This window comes from Haliotis cracherodii, unplaced genomic scaffold (genome assembly GCF_022045235.1).
Source record: "Haliotis cracherodii isolate W230 unplaced genomic scaffold, xgHalCrac1.p SCAF_2, whole genome shotgun sequence".
Classification (NCBI taxonomy): domain Eukaryota; kingdom Metazoa; phylum Mollusca; class Gastropoda; order Lepetellida; family Haliotidae; genus Haliotis; species Haliotis cracherodii.
In genome coordinates, this window is record NW_027266275.1 from 57,700,692 (window position 1) to 57,715,868 (window position 15,177).

Here is a 15,177-nt window from a genome sequence, read left to right on the forward strand (position 1 = left end):
TGTTCAGCTTATTGTAAAGTTCATGAAATGTGGTTATGCAAGTCAAGCTTTTTAAATGTCAAATGTTAGCACCCAGATAGTGGAGGTTTAGATTAGCAAGATGAATGAAAGACATATCTTATCCTGAAGACAGTTTTATCTATGGTGAGTATTTCAAATGCCAGCTGGCGATATGGAGATGGGCTTCTTTTCACGTTTACCTCACCCGGCGTTGTGTTTTGGCAACAGTTATCTTGTGTTTTCCCACTAGGGGGCAGTTAAAGCATTAAAAGATGTTCATTGATTGTGCTTACAACACATGCAACGAAGGAGGGAGCATTGGCTTGATGGAAACATGCAGGGGACTGTTTTAGCTAATGGCCATTTTATACATGTTATCGTCTTGTAATTAACTGTTGATGATGGAGAAAGTTTGTTGTACAAAGTTTTGGAGGTTTTATGATGTATTTGTTGATGCCTGAAAGAACTCTAGAAAAAACTTCTCAGCTTGAATGAAGTTGTGTTCATTTGTATGATAGGGGGATAGTTTTGGTATGTGCATTAGCTGTATTCTTCAGAAGAATGTAAAAGAGAATATTTTGAACATATGTTTTGTCAGTGTTGGTTCTAAAAACAATTGGTTGAAGAGACAGTCCTGACAGACTGTCATATTTTATCTGAACACTGAACATCAGTGAGGGAAAATACTATCCAGTTGATCCCCAGCTGATCAGAACTGATCAGCTACAAATCTGGCTTATTGATAGCAGTATGGATTGGGAGATTGTAGAACATTCTTCAAAGACTGGCTCGCAGATTGGGTTTCATTGGGCCTATTCAAGGTTCTTGTCTTTTAGATCCATGCTGTGCTAGTTTGTTGCGTTGAAATTCTGCTGTGTGGAATTTTGTTTGAACTTTTATAGCATGTCTGTTTTTATAGGATGCACTGTGGTGCATAAGTTTAACATTTTGAAAAAGAAATCATTAAAATTCATGCGGTATAGAATATTGATCCTGTTTTGAGATCAAGTCACTCAATTATTCACACTTTCATTATATGCCTCTCTCTGATGGTGTTCATGGGGGTAGATAATAAAAGTACACAATTTAGTCCAGCAGTTGCCTCCTTCTACTTACATAACAACATGATATAGCCCTGTATCCCTCTCAAATGATGAGTAGTATATATTGTAAAAAGTAGACCACAGTATCATTTGAAACTGTTTTAAACTGCAATTGTGGCCCAACCTAGCCGTAACTATTTATGAGGGTTGTGTATTATTACTGCTGTATGTTACAAAATAGCTCTTAATTTGGGATTCGGACATTCACACACTTTCTGTTGATTCTGTACCAATAATACCTGGCCTCATGACAGCAGTCCTATATGATTGACATAATGACTGACATCCATTTGTATATGGCCATGGTATTCAGGTGTAGAACATACAGGATGATATAAATATTGCCATTAACCTTTGCCTGAACTCGCACTGGTTGGCTGGGTACACATGTCTACAGGCTTGTACAGGTCCGGGACACCATGATGCAGATCCGGGACACCATAATGATATCATCAACTCATTTTGTTGATTAATTAACTTGAAGAGGCACAAAACTTCTTACTGAGCCTGCTGAGCTTTACGTTTATCTTTAATGGGTCTGCTTGATTAAATTGATGATGACTGTAATTAACTTGGCTGTAACCTATTTATGTCTGTAGTCAAAACAACTATTATTTTATGATGATACTGAGGTCAAGAGGACACAAGCTTTCATATGGAATCAACATCAACCAAAACAATATCAGCAAGATCCGGTGATGATATTGAACATGCTTGGACGATGGTGATCATAATGGCTGCCAGTTTTGAGGGTTATATAGGGTAATAACAATCCAATCATGCTTCCATTGTAGGAAGGAGCTGTGTTGATTAGGGCAACTTTACGATACTGTTAATCCCGCCTGGAAGGGGAATTATTAATCAGGATAACACATGTGCAGTGGATGACTGTCATAGCTCGTCACAATCGGGGGGGAGATCAGTGTATTGGTCAGTGATTGGCTGATTGGGCTAGCTATCACCAGTATGTGCACTTCCCACGACAGTCACTGTTATCGGGGATGATGGATATATTGATTTCCCTAATACCTTGGACAAGTTTGATTTTCTGAAGCTAGTTATGTGATTTTGAAATTGTTCAGTCCTGGAAGTGATGTGGGGAGTGGACATGAGGAGGTGAAATTGAGGCTTGATGTGTACCACCGTGTGTGATGTGCTTGATTGATGTGTTTGCACGTTGCACTTGCAAATGAAATAGAATGGGGTGATCAAGTTTGGGTCTTTAGTCCACTTTCAGCAACATGGCCTACTGAGTAATGATGCGGCTGCTTTACACGACTTCAGAATGGGGACACACAGGGGACCCCAGTTAGAATAGGCCCCAGCTTTTGTATGCTTGTTGTAAGAGGCGATGAAATTGGGGCATGTTCTCAATGTCCACCACAGGTCTTCCTGGTCCTGACTTATTTCTTTACAGGCTGCCGTTGATATAGTTAGAATGTTGCTGACTTGAACATTCACTCACTCACTTCAGAATAGGGTAGGGATGTAGTGTAGTTCCTGTAAACCTGTGAAAGATGAAGGAATCAGTGTTATTTTTATAGACAAATGACATATTTGGAGAGATATCCAAGTTATCATCGTCTCAAGTGATAGTCTGCGTTATTGTTTAAGAAAGGTATTTTTCACTCACTCACATAGTATGTCTCGCATCGAAACTATTTTGGAGTTCATGAGTGTTATTATCTTGAATGAAGCTATTGCAGTAATCTGTACTTGTTTACTTTAAAGATTGAAGTTCAGATTCTTTTGATCAATGGAAATTAGTTTGGCATTTGAGAACTCAAGGATATCTTCTTAAAATAAAATATCTCCACAAAGTCTCTGTGAAAACCATAAGATCTGTGGTCATCCACTATCACTGTGATATTCTGATTACATCAGGTTTCAGTATGAGCTCCTCTGCAGAGTTTGTTGAGATTGTTTTGGTGGCTGAATTTCCATCAGGGTTTAACAAAGATAATACTGTTCTTTTGCCATTGCATATATAGGTGAAGTTCAGTCAGAAGCTGAACTGAGCATATGGCATGGTGTGTTGTGTGTTGTCTGCCAAGTCAGTCTCTCGTCCATTCATGCATCCAGAATAATGCAACAATCAGAAAACTTGACATGATAATGATCATAAAGAATAAAGTTTCTATTCATCGTCAACACTGAACTTTGACTGTTGGAAAATATGCTTTTGTTTCCCATAACAGCGTTAGAAATTGGCACTAGTCCTATGGTCTTTGCCAAACTGTCCAATAGTTAAGGTATCATGAGGACTAGTAGAAATGTGCCCTTTTTAAGGGTTTTGCTATATGTTATCATTCTAAGGACAAGTGGACTAAAAGTGTTAGTTTCTACCACTGCTATGGTAGATAAATTTAATACTTGCTCTACAAATGAAGAAAACAAGTCTCCAAAACAAAATATGTAATTTCCTTAAATCAAATGTTCTGCAGTATCATATTTGGCAGGTAGTTCCTGTAGTCCATTAACCTTCTTTCAAATGAACATCGTTTCCATCGCTTCATAAGGTAATGTACAATGTATGGAGGACCATACATAAAAGTGTTTTTTTCTTCGGCATCCTTTTGATTTGCACACATATTAATGCCATGCCCCCACATCAGGCAGATCATGCTACACGGTCAATGGTTAATACAATCAGGTCTTTGCCTTGCTTTGTCATGACAAATATATGCCTTCTGACTGTAATTAACTTCCAACTTGTGAACATGGATATATCTCTGAATGGGAGCTGCAGTACTTTTCTGCTTGTTTTCCTCTGTTGTTTTCTCAATAGATTGGATAACCATCTTGCATTCAAATGTTAAAAAAATGCAATTGTAAAGATCAACAGTTATCTCTGTCTCCTTGTTGGCATTTTGCAGAGTTAGACTTACATTGTTAGAGAAGTCTGGTGGGCACCAGTCCCTGTAATGGCAAATGTCATTTGTCTATGTGTCAATTTCAAGTCTTGTTGGAGTTCTTTTGGACATGTTTCGGACATTTTAAAGGTTGAAAAAGAAATTGGAGGGAGAAGTAAAGAATGGGATTGAATGTCAAATTTGTTTAGTTTTGTTTAGTCTTAACATCAAATTAAGCTAGGAATTCTGCATTATTGAAGGATGCTGAAAATACAAGGTACATACTGTGGATATTTCATGCAAATATTACAGTGGCGTTATTTAGTAATAGTTAACATTTCTGCAGTTGTTACCCTTCTCTTGCTTAATTTCAAATGCTGTGTGTCTTTTATGCTATAGCTCAGTGGATGCATGTTTTCGGTTGTGATATATGAGACTGTCAGTGTATCATGAACTTCTGTATATGCAATTCTCTATCATACTTAACATAGGTCCTATCACCAAGATGGTTCTATCTACAGAAACATAAAGAAACTAAAGATCTAAGTGTATGTCAGTAGCAATAGGCATGTGTACTAAGGAATGCTGCTTTGAACATTTCCTAGCTGCTAATCTTATTACTTAATCCCACAAGACATTTGTCAGATCTAATTTGCTACTCGTACTGGAAGTTGCTGGGGAGGCAGTGATAACACAGTAAGACATTAGTCTCAGGATTCAACCCTGGATGGCCATGGTGCAAGAGGAGGAGTTCAGTTGGTGTGAGGCTGTAAATTGTATATGTGCTGGGGAAAATGTCTTGTGCCCCTCCTTGCCTTTAACAGCTCACTGCAGGGTGAGCCAGTGCCATTGGAAGGTCCCTAACAACTGGGGGGTCTTAAGACCTGGATCACTTTGTCTTTGACTTCGACTTTCCTATGACATCAAGGTGACATGCTGTGTTACAACTGAAAAACTGTTCAAGGCGGCATTACTCCCAAATCACTCACTCACTTACTCCAACTAGGAGGAGTAATGCCACATATTATCCCTAATTGATGGTCTTGCATGCACTTTGGGGGCATGGTGGCAATGTCATCTGAGGCACTGCAATTTAGTATGCCAAGTTGTGTGTCTTAGGTTGACAGAAAGCCATGATCACAGGTTTGAATGCCAGATTCACCCTGATTGTGTTTCTAGGTCTTGTCAGCACCATACCCATGCTTGTCGGTTTCATCAAAGTGGCAAATGCCTAACATGTGCATCACCCCGAGCTTTTCTTTCACATCATTCCATGATATAACTGGAATAGTGTTCAAAGTGGCATTAAACCAAACTCCCTCAATCCCTCTTATACCTACCTCTATACCCTCCAGGAGTGATCCCACTTACTTGTAGATGATGCTTTGTGAGAGGACTGATCATTGGTTATGTAGTCCAGATGTTAGGAAAATAACGGGATATTAATAAGTACAGTCCTTTATTACTGTCAGTATCCCTTTAATGATGAAATGCTATGGCTGTAGCCTGTAGTCAGCCATGAAGCAGGCACTGGTGTAGGTGGAAACCAATTTGGAGGCCTTTGCCGAGATACATGATCTGTTACCTGGATCTACTCAGCAGCACTCCTTCTCCACTCCTGTGCCACTCCTGTGCCACTCTTGCATGATAAAGGAGTCTTGCAATAATTACCGGGGAGGGGAACTCGTATTGAAATTTGCACAAAAATTAAATTTGAAAATTTTGTATTTCATTTGTGGTGAAGAGATATATGGAAGTGTCTCTCAGTGCGTTGTAACATGTGGGGTATAATTTGGGATTAGAATTAATATTGATCATCATTGGGATATCAACACCTTGTAATGTGGTTTAAATGCTTTTGTGAACATTTGGTATTGATTTTCACATGATTCCAAGAAAGATGCATGAGCATCTGTTTATCATATTCCTTTATGCCTGTACAGATGTCTCAAAGCACCATAATTCCAAATTTATTGAGTAATGTGTGTGAGGGAATGTGGTGCTTCCGTGGCTGGGACTTGTGGTGGGAGGTACGTGTGAAATGCTCCCAGCGTGTTGGAGCTCTGTCTGCCGCCGTGAGGAAAGGCAGTCAGATGGAATGGAATCGGAAATCAGCTTGATCCTCCGGGTTCATTGTAGCAGCGATGTGACGTCAAGTGTTAAATTGTGTTCAAATTTGGCTCTATAGCATTTGGTAATGTGTTAAATAAAAATGTGCTTGGTTAAAAAAAATATCAGAAATTATTTAATACCCCCAAACTACATTCAGCTTAAGTATTAGTTGCTAATGATTATATGGTTTTGGATTTCAAAGACTTTGTATTTCAAAGAGATGTCAATCTATGATTATTATGATTATGTTTTGTTATGTATGTATCAAAGTAAGGATCAGAGCTATCATAACTTGACATGCAAACAGCGAAGTTATGATGAAATATGTCATTTACAACAAAATACAATGCCTTTGTTAAATTGGCTTGACTAAGCAATATTTTTTTCAGATCGAATCAATTACCAAAATGATTTGCAAGTTTGAAAGGCGACTTTTCTCGGGGTTTAGGCAATGGATAAGCTAAGTTGATTGGCTTTTTTTTGCTTCTCAAAGGATTGTCTTCAGTCAATGTTCATTTTATTAGATTGGTTCGCCACTCAGTTTTGCATTCGAGGCCCAGGGTGATTATTAGTGTCTTTTTTCTGAAAGCAGAGTTGAAGCCTTGTTAGAGACGTTAATGGGGGCAAGCATTTTCATTAAGAATGTCATTCATTACAAGACACTTTCAAGACTAATAAGTTTGAATGGCTAGTTTAGAAATAGTTGGTAACATAAAAGTATTTTGATCAAATGTGAAGAAGTAATTATGAAATTTACTTCATTAAATAAATAAGAGTAATCATCAAAGTGAACACATTAAGTACATTTATCTATTTGATATAAATATTCATTTTCTGTAGCAAGTTGCTTGTTATGAATAGATGCAATATTGCTGATTTTGCGTTAAAAAATATTCACTCCCTCACTGTAGTAAAATCAAAGGTTTGATACTCAAAACCAGTCGAGTCTCAATTATTCTCTATTAAGTTTGAAACTCGACACATTCCAGATTGTTGCAATCCTAATATTTAATTAATGTCCACAGGAAAGTATACACAGGAATTCATCCATGATAGGTAACAACCTTGGAATGTTCTTTGTTGACGCTAAAGTCAAGCTTGTCATCTGTGGGTAGAAAATATTGAACTCTGCCAATGATCAACTTTTAATAAGAAGGTAATGTTGCCACATTGTTGGGACGCTTGGTGGATGACATAATCATCTGGGTTTTTGTCCTTGTTTATCAATGTTTATTGCTGGTTATGCAAACACTTGTCGATTGCGTGGTATTTAGGTGAAGGTATGAGCGTCCCTATCGACACAAGTGTCAGAGATTTTAAGTTTATTGAACAGTATGGATTTTGGAAGAATTTAAGGAATGTTTGATAAGAGTGTTATCTTAAACATTCATTACTTGTGTGTGAAATTAGTAACAAATGATTGGATTGCAATGTAGAAATTAAAATATGGTAAGTATGAATAAGGTTCATATTGTGTGTCTTTTCTATTGTAAATACTGGTGAGGATAAAGGATAAAATTATTGAAACATTCCTCATGAAAGATTTGTAAACAGATTTATTAAAATAACATAAAAACAAGACCACTTGACAGCTCAATATTTGTCAAAACGGGTGACCAGAGAACCAATTGTTTATATTTGGTCATAGAACTCCATTGAACCATAATATTCAGATGCACAGCTTTTGAAATGAAGGATTCAAATTATTAGATGAATACTTTTGACAAAGGCATAATGGTGTCAAAGGTGACACTGGCATAATGGAAGCGGGATACTGTGAGAGGTGGATCTGCTTGGCTGATGCTGTGTTGACAGCTTGCAGATGGCCGGTGTGAATAGATTGAGATGATGCAAGCTGTCTGGCTATCATCTGCTAGGTTGTGGGAGACAGTGGATTGAAGCACAATCACATGCACCTGTTACCATTGAGGCGAAATAGCCTGGAAGTGACATGGTGAAACAAGCAAGTCACCATAATCAGCCTTTGAAGACTAGTCAAGAGGACTAATAGAAGCCTTTTATCACTAGTCCTCACAGTCTGTAGCTAGTCCATCTTGAAGAGACACAACAAATATTTACTATGTATTCTTTTACTTTTATTCAGATCCAATTTGTAGCAAAATTGAAACTTTGAGAACTGGTTTAGCGTTAATGCCCTCGAATGTTCCTTGTCAAGGAGGACTGCATCAATAAATAATTACTTGCCCTTGAAGACGACTATGCCTAAGAGGCGACTTACAGGATCGAGTGGTCAGGCTCGCTGACTTTGTTGATGCATGTCATCGATGCACCCAATTGTGTTATCGATGCTCATGATATTAATCACTGGATTGGCTAGTCCAGACTCGAATAATTTACAGACTGCTGTCATAAAGCTGGAATATTGCTGAGTGCGGCGTTAAACAACAAACCAACCAACTTGCCCTTGACACAATTTACTAGTCTCGGGCTAACAAACTAGCATGGATTTGGAAGGCTGATTATGGGGTTCCAGAGTGACGTGAACACTCATTTTGCCATTACATATGCAGTGAAACCTTTTAAACTGTTTCTTCAGCAACTTGATATGACATTGAGGAAGATGCACCTTTGTGACCTCTGCAGATTATGTACTCTAATACTGACACTCTGTTTGTGTGGAAGTAAGATAACATGAGAGATTTTCATAGGTCCAAGTGTTGGCTTGTCACGCCAAAACCTTGTGTTCAATGTACAAGGAGTGAAGCACGTTTTTGGTGTTCCAACACATTCAAATGGCTGGACTATTTCAAACTGTGGCATGAAACAATACACACTCGCTTTGCTGAGTGATTGAGGAAGAACTACTAAATGTTACAGTAGCATTGGCAATGGAACAACCTCAGTGTACATTGGCAAGGCCATAAGGGGGCACGGGTGGCACAGTCGTCTAAGGCACCGCAATTCGCTGTTGCGTCCCCTGGACACGCCAGAAACCTATGATTGTGGGTTCGAATCCTGGTTGACCCTGATTATGTTTCTAGGATTGTCAGCACCATACCCGTGCTCGTGGGTTTAACCGAAGTGGTAAATGTCTGAGACCTGCATCACTTCGGGCTTTCCTCCCACATTAAGCTGACACGGCGTGATATAACTGGAATAATGTTAAAAGTGGCGTTAAACCCAACTCACTCACTGGCAAGGCCATAAGACAGACGTCTGGATGGGTTTAGACACTGGCCACACTGGCTCTGTGTACCAGTTAGTTTGGTGAAAACTGTTTATCCCTTCAGTTATCCTATGGATTATTCATCTTCATTTGATGTAATTAGAAAGCTGACATGGATCCATCTTGTTGTCTTGTTATGGTTAGGATGTGGTCCATATCCTCTTGTTCAGTCTCATGTTCATTAATTACAAAACATGCTGGAAACGATGGCTACCTGAACTCACTGTTATGAGAATGTTGCCTTGATTGCATCAGCTGTTTTTGAAACTGTTACTCGTGTGACAGTGATTGGCAACAATGGGATGTTCATGAGCTTACTGCTTAATTGTGCCGCCATTTAATATCAGTCTCAGCCAGACATTCTGGTCAGTTGCCAGAAGCTCGAACACTCAGGCCAAAAGTTCTTGTTGAAATAAAGTTACTGCGAACTACAACTTTCACACGCTTTTGAATGAGAAATTGACTGTAATTGTGTAAACTTGATAAAGACATACATAATTCCTCTATTATATCCATAAATCCCATCGTTTGGCTATAATAACTCCATAAAATCTACAAATCTTTCAACAGTATTTTAGGTGATGGATCATCTGTGTCTGAAACAAGGGAGGAGGGGGTCCTGGGTGTCTTGGCCTGGGGTCCTAGACTAACATCTAGTCTCTGAAATGAACATATCTTACAGTTGCTCAGTTATCTTAATTAAAAAAATATAATAAAAGGGAGCCCAGTGACTGATACTGCAGTAATCTAGACTTGCCAAACATTATAGACTTGCATTGGCTGTATTTTATATATATTTGTATCAGGGTCTTTAAGACAGACTACTGGGGCCCATATATCTTCTTATATTAGGGTTATGAAAAGGATCCCTTGATTTTTATGGTTAATTTCGAGCACTGGTATTGTCACTAGTAGTGTTTCTGCCCAGTGAGCAGAAGGTCAGTGGTTTAATACCTACGCCCCTCATATGAAAGATGTTAAAGATGGTACTTGTTTTTACCCTGCCTGACACTCGGCATTAATGGGAAAAACAAGGACTGGTTGCCTCGGAGTCCGTATACTGTGTCTAAGTGAGGTATCCATGTTAAACTGTGGCTGGACTAGTACAAGCAGACACTTTTGGGGTCAGTGAGGATTTTAGCACATTTTTTAGTCTGAGCACTCCTGAAATCCGTTTTGGTTTATATGGCAAGGCACTTGGTTTTCATCCTTATTTTCCAACACTGATCTATCCAAATGTTCTGAATATTAAGTGTTAAGTTGATGAGAACAGCAGATCTTAAGGGTGTATTTTAATCTGTGTTTTCAACCAGCATATGTGTTTTCATAGGGGTTGCACATTTCTGCATACTGTATTATACCTTTCAACTTTGTTGACTCAGATGTTGACTCAGTTGTTTGCTGCAACCCAAGAACATTCGGCTTTCCAATTGGTCCCCAGTAGCATCCTTCACATAAGAGGCAACTAAATGTATTCGATGGTCAGCCTCCGTGATGTGTTTGATTTGATTTTACAGAAAGTTAAAATCTTATTTTTGAGAACTACATGGCATGGGGTTGTATATGAACAGGTTGTCTGTCTCACAGTCCCTGATCCGTTTTGTTTTTCCTTTTGCCCAGCCCTTTCTGTAATGCTGAAGTCCTAAAGGAAGCAAGTCTAGATTTTCTTCAGGTTCCAAATCTGCCATCTCACTGGGGCTCCTTTTCAATTAAAGTGGGGTTATCAAAATTATGTATTTTCAGAGACTATTGAACAGGTTGTCCATATGAATTTTCACTTGCCTTTGGCCTCCAGGCTAGCATGTGACTCACTCCTAGTTCAGCAGTATCCCAAGCATAGCTTAACAGGATGTTTCCCAGAACAGACCTTACATTGTACAATACAATACAATACAATACAATACAATACAATACAATACAATACAATACAATACAATTTTTTGTTGTTTTTTTGTTTAACGCCGCACTCAGCAGTATTCCAGCTATATGACGGCAGTCTGTAAATAATTGAGTCTGGACCAGACAATCCAGTGATTGACATCATAAGCATCGATCCACACAATTGGGATCGATGGCATGCATCAACCAAGTCAGCGGGCCTAACCACCCGATCCCGTTAGTCGCCTCTTAGGACAAGCATAGTCGCCTTTTATTGCAAGCATGGGTTGCTGAAGACCTGCTCTACGCCGTAGCTTCACAGGTCACAATACAATACAATACAATACATGTATATTCACATAAATTTAACTGTATGCTTTGTTATTGGTGATGACAATGATATATGGGTATATACAAAGATGAACATTATATGTATATTGCTCTGAGACCATAGAACTTGTACAAATGGTGGAATATCTGCATGTTTCCTAACTGGTTTTCCTGGCAAGTCTAGATGAAAAAAATGGTAAGTCTAGATAGGTTGAATCCCATCAGCATTTGGCTTTTATGAAATGAAATAATTTTAAAAATCGAGGTATTAATACAGTGTCCTAGAGAATAATGATTTCATGGACCTCTGCATAGCGAGCGCCAAGCCTCACCCTGGCTCCTGATGTGCCGACGCATTAACCCCCATGGCTGCAGCATCACCCCATCCCATACATTTCAAACATGGTTGCCACGATGACAGGTTGTTGTGATGTGTGGACACAATATCACCGATAAACAGCCTGTAAAAACCCTTCTGCTCATGCCTCAAATTGGAATGTTAAATGCAAACACAAAAAAAACCCATTGCTTTGGAATTATGTACAAATTCAATTTATTGATGACATAAACATTATTTCTTCTGAACCGAAAATTCAGAACTGCATGAAAATGCAAACACAAGCTTGCTTTTGAAAAGGAATATGATTTCTTTCGGTAAACAGACACCATTTACAAAAACCAACAGTACAAGAGTCCTGAAAGAGCATATCTTTCTTTGACAGGGATGGAGAATTCGAGAACATGGTTTCCATCAGGGGTCTTGTGAAGGACTGTAAACAAACAGTCATCTTGTCCCTGAAATCCTTCACAAATATGCCTGTAAACATGGCCTCAGATCTGTCTTCCAGCCTTCCGGCCAGTTGGCTGGCTATACTACAGCCTCAGACGCTCGTAGGCACTCTTCCACTATTGTGCAGATAATTTAAGGGTTTGATAATATCGGAAACATTTGTCCCAATTTGATTTGTTTGGTTGTGAGGACCTTGGAGAGAGGGGCGATGTAAATGGAGTAATTGATTTGGAAATTTAACAAATTCAGTTTACGTAAGGAAGCATTTTTTAATGACAGTTTTCCTCATGTTGCACTGTTTTTGTTGTTGAGGGGTTGTTGTGGCATCAGCGCTGTTGCTTGATGGTAACAACAGTTTAACATATGAAGGTAGAGGGCTGTGTTGAGAGGGGTTGTAATGCCAATGGGAAATGACTGAAGAGGAGGAGACATATAGGAACTGTAGCAGGGATTTATCAACACTTGATCAGAGGCGGATCTTCGGCCCAAGTCTGCACCAAATGTCATTAAAAATTTCCAAGTGGGAATAAAAATAAATAAATTACTATTAATGTAGTTATAACTAATATGATTGCTTGATCAAGGTCTGTTATTTTCACTGATAAAGAGAAAGAGGCTGTTGTGCTTTATTTTATGTTATTGTATGAATGCAATGTAAGCATACAATATAGAAATACCTCTGTAATAAAGAAAGTATGAGCAAGTAACAATATTTTCCAAATTTGCATGCTATTACATCATACAGTACGCCAACTGTTATAAAATGCGTATTAATTTGCTTATTGTTTGATATATATAACGCTCTATTTTTAATGATTTGACCTGTAGTCTATGACTCTTGATTGCACTGCTTCATCTTAGCGAGTAACTTAAGAGGTGAGGTGAAATGGGGATTAACATCGCGTCCAAGATTATTGCACTTATAAAGCGATGTCCATGCACGTGTGTGTGAGTGCGTGCGTGCGTGCGTGCGTGCGTGCGTGCGTGATATGTCGTGATACACGCCCGATTAGCGACAGTTAGAGTTGTGAAGTGAACACAAAGCCAGGAAACATCCTGAAGGAGAAGAATTTTACCTCTACCCAACACGTGTTTCTCAGTTCATCAAGTGAACAATTGTCTTTCTTTCTGTGAAAACTGACACACAATTATATGTTCCACACTATTTTCTGGATCAGATTATTTTTTTTAAAAATATACCAGACCCTCATCCCAACACTGGAAGAACACTTAAATGAATGTTGAGGAATACTCCTTTGAAAATCCTGAATTGTTAGACACAACATGGACACTTACTTTGCAGTCAATCTTTGCATCAGCACGAGGACCAATCAAACATTGATTAGGATTGACCAATTGAAGTTCGAGCACCAACACTGGTTTCATGTTAAGTTTCTTAATCACATTTCAACTATTACATCATAATTCTTACCAGTAACATTTGTTAAGAGTTGGGCATTATACTGCTGAATCATGATTAGTTTGAGTTGACTTTAACACCGTTTTGAATAGTACTCAAGCAATATTGTGTCATCTTAATGTGGGAGGAAAGCCTGAAGTGATGCAGGCCTTAGGCGTTTACCACTTTGGTGAAACCCACTAGCACGGGTATGGTGCTGACATACCTAGAAACGCAATCAGGGCGAATTTGGATTTGAACCCACAATCAGAGGTTTCTGGCGTGCCCAAGAAATGAAACTCTGCACAGCAAATTGCATCGCCTTCAACAACTTGGCCACCCATGCTCCCTCAGACTTGTTAGAGTGTCATTTATTCTTAATTAAAGCTAAATAGGATTGAATTATCATCAAACTGCCCGCATGTTATCAAAAATGAGTGGGCCACTGTAACTTGATAATGACCTCATATTGCTTGACGACAGGCCATTATCACGTTAGGTGACGTCATTTTGAATAGTGACGTCATCTGGTTTGTTCTATGATGTTTCCATATTTGTAAAAATGGGTCAGTGACATTCGTGTTGATTGCAGTAAATGTTTCAAAACCGATATTGCTGTTTCTTTTATTTGTTAACTAATTTCAGCTATATTAACGGTAATGCTAATTTTCAGGGTATAATCTTTTGCAGAAGCCCTCGGTTTGGAAGACCTCAGGCTTCTGCAAATCATAGTGCCCTGAAAAATAGCATTACCCTTATAACATAGCCATTTTGGGAATTGTGGAAGGTATGAAAGTGTGCAAACATCATTACCATGTTAACAACAAAGATTGCATTTCTCAAACAACTGATTAAATACTTAGGTTGACATGTTGAAAATTAGAGATTTTCTGGTGATTGTTTTATGTTTAATTTACATTTCAGCAAATGTATGACTGGTGTCATTCATTTAAAGTTTGTTAACAGATTGCATTCATTACGTATTCTCTTTCTGATGGAAACTGACACTTGTTAATTGCATTACTCATTTTCAAATTGATTAGCTATCAATTATTTACAGTTTTCTTTTTCTCTTTTTCAGAGCTTATTGGAAATAATAAAAAGTTCAACGTAAACTTCCAAGATGGCGATGGGTGAGTAAACATCATGGTTATTCATGAGCTTGCTAAAGAGGAAGCTCTAGGCTTTCTGAACAGACAAATTGTCTCCAGATAGGGATAAATTGCTTGTATTTGAAGCCGTCCAGCAGGGAAAATTGGATGTACATTTCAGCCAAAGTGATGTCAATATCAGCCCTCATATAGCTTGATTCACTGCATTCAAGGCCCATGAAATGATGTCTGGGGAAATGTGGACACACAGGCTCTTGACACTTTTGAAGAAATATCAAACCTGTCCGCAATATCAAATTCATTTTTTTCTACACAGGATATTCATTAGATCTGGAGTTTCTCTTGATAACTAATGTAATTGTGTCATTGAATTTGCTCCCATTATGCTTTGTCATCATGGCCACAATTTGTCCA

General features: G+C 38.5%; 1 protein-coding gene across 2 annotated transcripts in view; it reads left to right on the forward strand.

The window, feature by feature from the left end:
• Positions 1-15,177, forward strand: part of LOC139468277 (caskin-2-like) — a 231,097-nt gene that overhangs the window by 37,570 nt on the left and 178,350 nt on the right. For both annotated transcript variants that reach the window (XM_071250143.1, XM_071250144.1), the window contains exon 2: positions 14,733-14,784. In XM_071250143.1, coding sequence (XP_071106244.1) covers positions 14,733-14,784 — 52 coding nt within the window. The remainder of the gene's footprint in view (positions 1-14,732; positions 14,785-15,177) is intronic.